The 11,445-nt window shown below is 55.8% G+C and overlaps 2 protein-coding genes across 2 annotated transcripts; one reads left to right on the top strand and one right to left on the bottom strand.

Moving 5' to 3' along the window:
* Window positions 1–92: 92 nt before the first annotated feature.
* TGME49_220490 (pre-rRNA-processing protein PNO1, putative) lies at window positions 93–5,102 on the bottom strand. The gene has a single exon (XM_018779889.1). It carries the CDS (start codon window positions 4,132–4,134, stop codon window positions 3,247–3,249), a length of 888 nt encoding a protein of 295 aa, XP_018637841.1. The 5' UTR covers window positions 4,135–5,102; the 3' UTR covers window positions 93–3,246.
* An 854-nt stretch (window positions 5,103–5,956) lies between these two features.
* TGME49_220480 (hypothetical protein) lies at window positions 5,957–11,188 on the top strand (the record flags this gene model as incomplete). The annotated part of the gene is made up of 4 exons (XM_018779888.1): window positions 5,957–6,019; window positions 6,749–8,551; window positions 8,984–9,053; window positions 10,290–11,188. The coding sequence occupies 4 exons, from the start codon at window positions 5,957–5,959 to the stop codon at window positions 10,790–10,792; spliced, it is 2,439 nt and encodes an 812-aa protein (XP_018637840.1). The 3' UTR covers window positions 10,793–11,188.
* Window positions 11,189–11,445: the final 257 nt, after the last annotated feature.

Below are 11,445 nucleotides of genomic sequence, written 5' to 3'. Positions count from 1 at the left end.
CGGACGCTCTTTCCTGAACAGGCAAAGCGACGAGAAACCACGACCTTCATGCCCTACACGCATGAAAAGAACGGTAGAATCCATCTTTTTGAGATGAAACCTTCTCTTTGAATCTGCAAACACCACATCATTACAGATATGAGTAGGTCTAGATAGGTAAGTAAACGCGTTTATGTGTCATTTTTCGGGCTTGCTCGACTGTTCGCCTTTAACTCGAGCCGCATCCATGTGTCAGCATTTCGGCCGAACTATACGCTTCCTGTCTGCTGTGGTTTCCACCCTTCTGAACGAGAAAGAACCTTTCACTTTCAGGGAAACGATAGCACTCCTGGAGTCTGTGTGCATCACTTCACACAGCACACCGCTGTCCCCATCGTCGGAAGAGCAGACCGTTTCGCTTCTTCGTCGATTTTGTCTTTCGCGTTCAGAAGCCGCAGTCCACCCGTTTCCCCGTCGGGAATCAGAAACTGTGCTAGTCCTTTTGAACCAGTTGTCTTCCCTTGCGCTGCGCTCAAGAAATCTTCTGAAAGAGACAAAGTAGCATCGATGTCGCCTCTCACCGTCGGCGCTGCCGTCGGACTAGTCAGGCACCCCCCCCCCAAAAAAAAAGAATTTAGTTTCACGCCTTTTGTACCGCTTGCCTGAAAGAAACGGATTGAGGTGACTCCTGCCGCTGTGCCTTGACTGTGTTACCACGGGGAATCAAAACAGAAAATCGATCTATCTGCCTACAGATTGGCTGTGTTCTCAGCGCTTGCCGGTGGTCGGCGCCGCACGAGTCAGAACAGCCTCAAGGTTGAGCTGTGCTCTGCAGCTTGAAGCACATCGCGCGATAAGTCTTCAACATCTGCATTCGCGCTCACAAAGAGTCTCGAAAGTCTTGTCAAACAGGTTTATTTCTTCTCATGCATACGTTTTAGCGGCCACAAAGACTGTGTTTCTTGAACAAGCTCCTATTGTCACCTTTTCTGCCCACCGCAGAACTCTCGCAGTAACTTCTGCCGGCAAGCTGTCGCTTTCGCGGCGCCACAATGCGGGAGCTTAGTTGTTTCTTCAGAGGGATGTTTTAGGAAAAACACAAGCCGAAAACGGAGCTGTTTCAGGGGACGAACACGGTTTCCTTCGCATCCAGCGATTCGCGTTCACTGGATCGGCGTTCCGAGGGATGTTCAGTGCTTCTTCCCGTGTTTCTCACAAGGGGAAACATACTGAACCTCGACCGCTTTGGCCACACACAGACTGTAACTGAAGCTTCGAAAGTTTGCGCGAAATAAGAGTGCATCTCACGCCACCTGGCAAAGCGCTGTTTTCCCCGTTCGTCCCTTGCAGGCGCCGTATTTCCTGATCTCGGATTTCGTTCTAACGTGGAACGTATGATCCGTTGATTTGTTTTTCGCGGAAACATATGAGGCTCCACTTTTTGGGTAACGGATTCTAGAAACTGGGAACTCGGTTCGCGAAGGTGCTCCAACAGCTAAAGGGAGACTTTGCCGAACTTGCTTCTCAGCCGCATGTTCACATCAACCACCGCGCTTTCTGGATATCGGCACCAAGTCCAAGGCTGCGGGTGCTGCATACTAGGGATCCGGGCAAGTCTTTTTTCAACAAGAATTCATGCAAACTCTGAGTGAGGCCTATGTATTCTCCGAAGAAGGGAGTTGCGTTTCCAGTGAAAGGGATATTCCCCTGAAAACTTCGCGACGCTGGACGCCAGTGAGCATCACGGACCTGACGGAGTTACGAACGCTGAGAGCAGTCTTCTGTCCGGCACATCAACTCCACTGCTGAAAAATGTGCGACAGTTCTTCGTTGCCCCAACAGATAGGATACATTCAAGGAGCTGTAGCCGAACGCCTGGCAGTGCCTGCCTCCTCAGTTCAAGTTGAGGACCTTTGCTTTGCACACTGACACTCCGGAGCGCAGGGGGCGCTGACCAAGGTCGAGCGAGAACGTTCGAGGACTTTCCAGATCGATTTAACGGCTAGAGACAAAAGGCGAGACACAGCGGGGAAGCATTGCCCGACCTTCCTTCTCGTCACGCCTCACGTTCCTTTGCAAAAGACACCGAGACACCCGCTCGAGGGAGACATGGCCAAAAGGAAGCCAACAGACAAACGACGTAGCAGAGGGACGCGCATCTGCGTTCAGAACAACGCCAGGCACGGCAGGGGCGCAAGTTACAGTTCCGAGCGAGCGCTTTTTTTCGCAGGATGAAACGATTTCTCACGAGATCGCACTCCGACGGGGAATGCCCTTCACGGCCTGGCCTCGTGCAGTCCACTCGTCACGGAAGGCAGTGGTGAACGTTTTATAAACGCATGAACATCAATCGTTGAAACTCGGAGGTCAGGGACGCTCAGTCTTCTTTGTCAGCACCAACACAAAGAGTGACAGCCGTCGGACAGGAAACCTATTTCACATGTCACCTGAATCTCGGAAACAGTTTCTTTCGATCGGCGGTTCATCCACTTGACAGACAGGGAGGTCATTCACTCTTCTTCCTCTTCTGCCTCCTCTTCTGCCTCCTCTTCTGCCTCCTCTTCGTTCTCTCCTTCTCCAGACTCTTCCGCGCCTCTGTCGTGTCTTCCAGTGCGTGACTCTTCTTCTTCTTGTGCTGCGGATCACCTCTCATCTCCCGTCTGCTTCCTGCTGTCCCTCTTGCTCCGCCTCAGACACAAGCGCTCCTTGCTCTCAGTCGCCGTTTCTACATCTGTGCGCTCCACGCGTTTCGTCTGTCCCTCTCTCTTCCCTTTTCTCGAACTTGCAATGCGAGTGCTCACGCCTCTCCTCTCTGAGTTCCCTCATCTCCTCGTCTTGTCCTTGCAAGTCTCTCTCTTTCTCCGGCACCAGCCTCCCGCAACTCGCCGCAATTTACCTTCATTGACGCATGCAGCGACAACTTCTTCATTTGCCTCTTCGTCCTGCGAACTTCCCCGGAGCCGCTTTTGCCTGTGGAGTCGAACGCATACACGCAGTGCCCGACATCGCATTTCCCCCTACTCGCATGCCCCCCTTCCCCGTCTCTCCGTCCATGTTCTTCTCCGTTTTCTCTTTTCTTCGCTGCTTGTCCTGCTCTCAGGCCTTCTGCGCAGACGTCGCGTCCATCTCTCTCCCCTCACGCGAGGCCCCTCTCTTCGCTCCTCTTCTCCGCGGCTGTTCTCGCTGCGCTCTTCGGCCTGCTTCTTCTCCCCGTCCGTTCCCTCGTCATATGCTTTCTGCGCCGGTCGCGCTCGGCGGGAGAGAGGCTCAGAGTCTCTCTGCGAGGCGTCGCGTGACTGTCCGCAGGTGGTTGTACACTTTCCCTGGGGGCGCGCCCAAGACGAGAGAGCAGATCGAGTGTCTCGCGAGCTTGATGTTCTCGAAGGACCCTAAGATATGTATGCGGCTGTCTGCGAAGACGAGGCGCGTGCGAGTAGCGTTTTCGATCGCGTACTTGGTCTTCCCTTCGCGTCCATTCAGCCGCGCAATGCACCGGCTGAGGTGATCGCCGTTCAAGCGCTTCACATCTTTGATTTCGAACGACTCGATGAACAAGTCGTCCAGCCGCAGCAGCGCAATCGCGTCCCTCACCTCGAAGCCGAGGAGAAACGCCCGGACGAAGTCGCTGCCTTTCTGAAGCAGCGAGCTGTTCGCCTGCACGCTGTCTCTCACCGACGCCTCGGCCTTCTGCGCCGCGACGCCGACGCGCGTCCGGAGCTCAACGCAGCGACGCCTCAAGTTCATCCGGACTTGCAGCTTCAGATGCGTCACCAGCGGCTCCAGGATCTCTGTCCACTGCTTCCGCAGGGGCGACATGCGGTGCGGCGGCACCAAGAGTCTTCGCACCTCGAACCGAACTGTCGGGGACTGCTTCTTCGCAGCCGCGGACGACGTCGTCCGCGGCTGCGAAGAAGAGGGGAGCGAACGGTCAGAAGCCGCACTGGCCGCCGGCGGAGACTCCTCCTCCTCGACGCCGGCGCCCAGAGTCAGGTCGTCAGCGGCAGGCTGCAAAACGTCCAGAGAAGGCGCAGCGACGCTGTCACCTCTCGAGTCGTACGGCGCCGAACCTGTCTCTTGGAAGTCTTTCCGGCTGCGCCCCCGACGCCGGACTGGGACGAAGCCTTGGTCTTCGTCGCCCATGCAAGAATCCATCATCGGAGACTTGGAGAGGAAAAAGGTGGAACAAAGGGGAGACGAGACGGTGAAAAGAGGCAGTGAGTCTGCCGAGAGGGAAAAGGAGACCTGGGAACCAGCAAGCGAGAGAGACGAGGCGAGGGGAAGATCTCCAGAAATCACGGCGCGAGCGAGAAGCGGGAAGCAGACCGGAGACAAGAACGGAACAAGGAACACACGAAAAAGAAGGGCAGCCAAACACCGAGGTCCAGAAAAGAACAGGTCCGACAGCCCCTTTGAACTGCTGGATTCTTTTCGTGTGAAACCTGCTCAAAGAGGAACGGCTCTTGGATCACAGAGAATATAAGCGAATATACGCATATGTATCTACGGATGTGTATGGATCGCGTGCGACGAGAAACAACAGAATCAACGGGAGCGACGAATCTGCTTTGAGGGCTCTTGTGGTCTCGAAAAAAAAACAGAAAGGCGAGGGGAGAGGAAAGAAGTTGTTCAGCTCCGCCACCCCACCGGACTTTGTCCAGTCGATCCTCGCAGTGTAGGTGGTGAACGCGAGATCGTTTTGGTCTATATTCTCCTCTAACGAGCAAACACAGTGGACGCAGTGGACGTATGTAGTCGCGAATATACATAAATGTATAAGTAAATATATAAGACTTAATGCAAGCTTTCGTAGAACAGGATGGTCAGGGTCGAGTTCGAGAGGAGTCGACTCGAGTGGCGTCGAGAGGGGGCGTGGAAGCGGCTCTCAGAGGCGAGAGGGATTCCTGCGGAGGAAAAGAGAGATCCTTCAGAGGCTGCAGAAGAGGGGAAGACGAAAACGATACTGCAATGCAGAAAAAGATGCAAATCGCTCGTGTTTTTCCGCGCGACTCCGTGGGGCAACGGGACTCACAGCTCGACTGAAAGAAACTGCGCATGCGTGTGAGACTGTTCGCAAGAGCGCCCCGCGTTTCCGCGAGACTGCGAAACGAAGAGACAGAACGGCGACCGAAGACACGCAAAAACGCTGAAAAAGTGTCTTGTTCGTGTCTCTTTCAACTGGGCGCTCCTTTTCTTCTCCCTCCGTCTTCTCTTGCGCGTTAACTTGACCCTCTGTTTTTCACTCGCCTTCTCGCCGCTCCGCAGGTGACTCGCGCCTCTCTCGACGGGAGCGAAACCGGCGCTTTTCAAAGAAGAAGCGCCGCCTACGCCCACTCCGCGAGGTTCTTCTGTCCTGTTCGCGGGAAATCTTAGCGTGTGGACGTTGAGAAGCAGCAGGAGAGACAGGTGACAAGGACTGAGGCTCATGGTTCCCTCGGTGTCGCGTCTCCGCTTCTCTGGAGATGCAAGAAGACCACCATCGAAAAAGGGGCGATCCGAGAACTCGAAACATTTCGTGGAGCGCATTGTTGACGACTCAAAAACAAACGACTTGCTGTCGGATCTGAATCTTCTTTTCTCGCGTTTTATGCGGCGAGAAACGGAATCCCTTCCGAACCTGCGGTGTACACTTCGACCCGTTTCTCTGCTCGACATGGTTTCTCTGGACGGACTCCAATGTCGGTCGCAGCGATCAAGCGCCGCCAACTGACAGGGGCTGTGACGGAGAGATCTTCGGATACACTCGAACTCCATCTGTGCATGTTTTTCTCGCTTCGTGTGCCTCAATCATTTCCTCGCTCCTCCAGCTGCTTTGCTCAGGGGATGGCGCCAGGGACTCGCGCTCTCGCTTGTTCCGCGACTGGAGACAGAGTCAGAAAGGTCTTTGAGGGAGGACAAGCGGATGCGCAACTCCTTCGAGTGTCCACACTGACGGGAGTCCCGATAAATTGCGGACAGCTGATAAACGAGGACAGCCAGCATGTATCCGCGCGTCTCCTTTCGAGCTTGCCGTGCTCAGGCGGGCGCCATCGTCACAACCACGGTGAGAAGGGAGATTCACTGTTTCCCGCGTGAGTATTGTCTCTCTTATTTACCACCCACTGGAGCGCCTTTTACGTCTGCTTCGCCTCCGTCTTCGTTTCCGTCTCCCTTTCTCTCGACATCTTCGACGTCGCTGCCCTCGCGGCCTCGACCTTCGTCTGTTTCCTCGTCTCCATCTTCTCGCTCCGCCTCCTCTTCGTCTGGTTCTTCTCCCTCTTCGTTCCCTTCATCTCCGTGTGTCGTTCCGTCGCCGTCCGCGTTGTCTCCATGTCCCCTCTGTGACGCGCATTTCAGTTATCCTTTCCGCACATCGTTCCTCTCCCCCCCTGGTTCCTCTGCGTCTTCTCCTGCCCTGCTTGCCGGACGCCCGTTGTCTGCTCTCGGCAACTCGCCTTCCTCCTCTGTTCGTCCTCGTCTCAACCTCTTCTCTCCCTCGCTCTCCTCCTCCGCGCGCTGCGCCTCCCAAGGACTTCCCCGGTGCTCGACGAAGTCTGCTGCGCTGGCAGTGAGGGCAGTCGACCGTCTCGCTTTTCTCTCAGCTTCCGGGCGCCCGCTGTCTGCTCTGCCTTGGCGTCACGCTACGCTGCATTTACGAGACCATTTAGAAGGTCTGGAGCTGCCGCTGCATGCACCCGTAATTGGCAAGGCCTTTCTGCTTCTCGGCCGTCACCGGCCTCTCCGGCACAGTTCTGTTCTTCTTCGTCTTGCCCTGCATCACGTCCTCCAACAGCCTCATGCAGCAGCTGAGATTTACGCTGCACCCAGTGAGGAAGCTGTCGAACGCATTGTCCACGCCACAGCCTCTCAGCTTCTCCTGTGCTTTTCTTCCTCTTCTTCCTCTTCTTCCTCTTCTTCCTCTTCTTCCTCTCCTCCGTTGGCCTCTTCTGAGCCAGCAGAGTGTTTCCGTGACTCGGCTTGCCGTCTCTCTGCTCGTGCTGTCGGAGTTGCCGGAGCGGCGGGTGAGCCGACTGAAAGAGCGACGGAGGCCAGCGAGAGAGGCGCGCCGCTGGCCGGCGGTGGCCGCTCAATCTTCTTCGACGCGTCGGCGAGGGAGTTCTTTTCGGACGAGGACCAGCTCTGCATTCTTCTCGGCTACCACCACGCAGCTTCGTTGCGTCCGATTCTCGACTCTCTCTCGCCTTTTCTGTTTCGGCTGCTTCTCTTCTCCGGTCCACGCGAGCCTCTTCTCCCTGCTGGCCATCCGTCCGCATGCAGCCGCTCGGCCCTGTCGCTCTCGCCGTGGGTTGTGGAGCTGTGCAGGCAGCCGGGGACTCTCCAGAGAGTCCTGCAGGGTCTCTCAAGAGACGCCCACGTGGACCAAGCGAGAAGTTTGTTGGAGGAAGAAACGCGCCTTCTCGACATGCTCGCCTCTGCTCTGTCGACCGCGGAACTCCACCAGTCACAGGCGCCTCGCCGCGCCCCTGTCTCTGAGGCGCCGGCGCGCCCGAGGCGACAGAGGCAGTGTCCAGGAGACACTTCGGGAGGGTGTGCGGAGGCGGGGAGGACGCGAGAGAGAAGCCGAGCATCCGAAGGAGACATTGAGGAGCAAGCGACGGGGAGAGGCCCCTGTGAAAGGCGGACAAGCGAAGCCTCTGGGAGCTACACGCGAGTTGAAAAGGGTGAAGATGCATCTCTCTCGGCTCTGGATCAGGTCGCGTGGCGTCTGCTCGATCACTGCTGCGAGCGGTTCCTGCTTCTCGAGAGAGGCCAGGGAGGACAAGGGAGAAGCCACCGGCAAAGTTCTTGTCTGCCTCTGCTTTCGACAGCAGGCATGCGGATTTTACTGCACTTGGTGAGGGCGGCTGAAGCGCGACCCCTTCGTGTCAGAGTGAGAAACGAAGAGCCCGTCGAAGACGACCTCGTCGATGAGTTGAACCGGGTCCCGACGCAACGAAGAACAGACAGCGACAGAGGTCACCTGCGCGGCGACTGTGTCTCTGTTTCCTCGTCTCCAGGGAACCCCGTAGCGTCTGTCGAAGGCTGGCAACGTTCCTCCGACGTCCGAGGAGTTGCGAAACGAGGCGAAGAGAAGCCACGAGAACAGAGTTTTCGTGAAGCTCCGGCCGAGATGTGGACTGTTGCGTCACTCTGTCGACTTCGGCAAACGGCGTCGCGCCTCCAGAGGATGCTTCTTCGATCTCCGCTCTCTGAATTTTCGCACGCAGACGCGCTGGTTGCCCTCCCCGCCGCGGCAGTCTTCCTGGACCAAGTTCAGGACTCCGTCGCGTCTCTTCTTCAGCGGGCACAAAGCGCGGAAGGAGGGACTCTCCAGGGCGAGACCGCGTCCGAACAGCAGGTGGAGCCTGAGGCTGCAGAGTGCCGGCGAGGCCTCACGCAGAGTGGAGACAGTTTGTCGGGAGCCGCGGCGCCTTCGTGGGGTGAGGGCGAGCCGCGATCCGAGGACCTCGGAGAGCAAACGAAGGAACGGCGGGCGCTTGGACGCGCTCTCAAGGCTCGTGTCTTCCAAGAGGTCGATCGCCGAGAGGCAGAAGCCACCCTATTGGCCGACGACGTCGTAGATTGCTTGAATGCGGTGAGCCTTGTGGGAGGGAGAAAAGCAGCACAAGGCTTTCAGAGGACGTCTGCAAAAGAGAGAAACAGGTGCGACGGCGTTTGAGCAGAGAGAATGCGAGAGAGAAACCTTCAGAGAGTGTATAACGAAGGGCGGGAGGCAGCACACTGGAGACAGAGAGAGCAAATGGAGGATGATCTGTGACTGAGATGACAAGGGCCGAAGAGGAGCACACTCAGCCGAGGAAGGCGGGTGAAAGAAGAAGAGAAAAGGAAAGTGGAAGAGGTTCATAGAAAGGCCAGGGGGAGCTGGCAGCAAAGATGGTTGAAACAGGATTTCTCCGACAACGTCCGGTCTCATTTTCAGTCTGAGAAGACAGTCGAAAAAGAAGATATCGGGAACAGCATTTTCGCGTTTCGATTTGTTGTTGCCCTCGCTCTCACCATCTTTCAGATCGTCAGAGTTCGCTCGGCGCGGCTCTCAACGGTGGCGCTGCTGCTGCGAACGCTCTGCAATCGAACAGGTAAACGTTTCTTTCAACACTGTATTGATCGTCTGCTCTCTGTCTCGACTGCTTTCCAGACTCTCCCTCTGTCTCTGTGTTTTTCTCTTTTATCTCTAGCGTGGTCGTCTGTTTCTCTCTCCCTTGATCTCCCTTTTCTGTGTGTCTCTCTGTGTCTGTGTATCTCTGTCTCCCGCGATTTCAACATTTTCTGTCTGGCGCTCTTGTTCGCGTCTTGGGAGTCACCCCTCAAAGCTTTCGCGCACGACGATGATTGCCTGACTTGGACACACCGACCTCTGGGCCGTCCCAACACCCACACCCGTCTTCAGAGGTCCTAAGCCCAGGGGACGTATGGCCTCTGTTTTGTCGACGGCGCATTACCGTTCCCAACTGAATACTGTTCAGTAAAGGGTCTGTGAGACGACACAGAGGGGATGGTGCACTCGCAGAGTCAAAGTGAAACTCCCACTGCTGCCTGCCCTGATGTCCCCCGCGGGCGACCTCCGGGAGTAGCGAGGAGTTTAAAGGAGAGAGAGCAGGACTAACTAGTGGCCCAAAAAAGATCTCGTGACGGACGAAACGAGTGACAAAAACAAGAAGTAGAGAGAGAGCTCTAGATGGCAAACTAGACGAGGAAGCGGAGAGGCGAGAGAGAGCGGTAGCGGGATTGAGTGGAAGAGAGGGAGGGACGGAGAGGTAGACGAAGGAACTATGAGATGGAGAGGTAATGCGAAAGCAGAGCAAGAAATGGATTGCCACTGCTGCGCGCTCTCTCGTGATCATGTCTGTTTGGGTTGCTGTCCAGAGATCCGCTCCTTCTGTTGCCACAGTGTCGTGTTGTCGTTTCTTCCTGCCCTGTCGGGCTGAAAGAAGTCGATCCTTTGTTTGTTTGGTCATCTGTTGGGCAGGCGAGAGGGAAGCGAGAGAAACCTCTCGGTTTTCAGCGCTTCTCGAGGCGTCTTGTCATTTTTTTCTCACTCTGTTTCCAAAACATTCAATCCGAAGGGGTGCCATGCGCCGCGTGAAACGCGAAGACGTCATTCGCAAACCAGGGGCGCTTCTGTGGTCTCGAACACTGCTGGGTTGTGCGCGATGCTCAGTGGAAGCGACACAGGAAGTTTAGCCGGTTCCCGTGTCAAATAAAACGTGATTTGTCTCCTCCAGTGGGCAGGACTCTCTCTCTCTCTCGGCTGTTTCTGCGTCGTCTTGCGCCTTTACAACATGTGTGTTTAATACTCCTGTGCTTCTCTTCAGACGACTTTTCCCCGGAGCAAAGGGAAGATCTTTCCGTGGGTCTGCGGCTTCTGCACGCCTCCCTGCAGCGCCAGTCGCCGTCCCCGCGAGCGCGACCCCGAGGGTCCTCGGCACCCTCGTCGCTCGTGAGGCTCCAGAGCCGAGAGGTCCGCATCCGCGAGGAAGGTGCTCAGAGGCAGAGTGGCGGTGGGGGCGAGATGCAAGACAGAGGCAAGCGCGCAGAAACGACGCACAAGGCGAGCAAATTGGTGCTGTCTGGCCAGCAGGAAGATTCACAAGAAATTGTTTTTTTCTCTTGCAGGGATGCACGCAACATGCGTGCGCAGGTTTCCGGGGCAGAATGGGGAAACGGAAGTGGGATCGAGGTGCGGGCAGGAGACGCAGCGACGGAAAGAGAAGATGATTACAAGCAAGTGATTGCATTTCTTGAAAGGATACAGGAACACAAAATCTTGGAGAGGAAACATCGTTCCCTCATTTCCTGGAGTAATCGCAGGTGGTAGTCGAGCTGGTGGCGCAACCGGTCGCGAGACATGCAAAAACCCTAGAGTAACCGTTTATGGGCAAAGCATTTGCACACGCCTGCTCGCCGATATCCTTGCTAAAGGTTCAAGCGCCTGTGAAAAAGAACGCGACTGCCAGTGACGAAATCGCTCGTTTGCATTAGAAAAAGACGCGATTCACCCCATCTATCGACGTACACGTTCCCGCCCGCCCCCCCGCCGGTTTAGCGTACCCTCGGCGTTTGTTGTGGCGGAAAGTTGGGTCACTTTTCAATAGTAGCGTTGGCATTCCGCGAACGTGTGGTTGTAACTTCTCTACAGCTTCTTGGTCCCGGCAGACGACACTAACAATCGCATCTCTGTGTTTTGCATGTGTCTTTTCAAATGGTTGCTTCCTTCATCCTTCAAACGGAAAAGCAGAATACAACCGCGTCGCTGGTGAATGCGTTTTTTCCAATCTGTCACACAGGTGGTCGCAAAGGCTGGAACACTCACTTAAATGATAGACATAGGGCGAAACGGGGAGTTCAGTGCAGAAAAAACGAGAAGTCCCAAGTCGCTGGAAGCGATCCGTCAGTCCTTCGTATAATATCAGAGTACTAGAGGCCCTACCATCTGTATCGCATAACGGGGTATCAGACCGAACCTGCGAT

This window comes from Toxoplasma gondii, chromosome V (genome assembly GCF_000006565.2).
Source record: "Toxoplasma gondii ME49 chromosome V, whole genome shotgun sequence".
NCBI lineage: Eukaryota > Apicomplexa > Conoidasida > Eucoccidiorida > Sarcocystidae > Toxoplasma > Toxoplasma gondii.
This window is presented reverse-complemented; position numbering and strand designations above follow the sequence as displayed.

Excerpts from the sequence above, each read along its gene's own strand:
- TGME49_220490 (XM_018779889.1), bottom strand. The coding sequence starts at position 4,134 with ATGATGGATTCTTGCATGGGCGACGAAGACCAAGGCTTCGTCCCAGTC.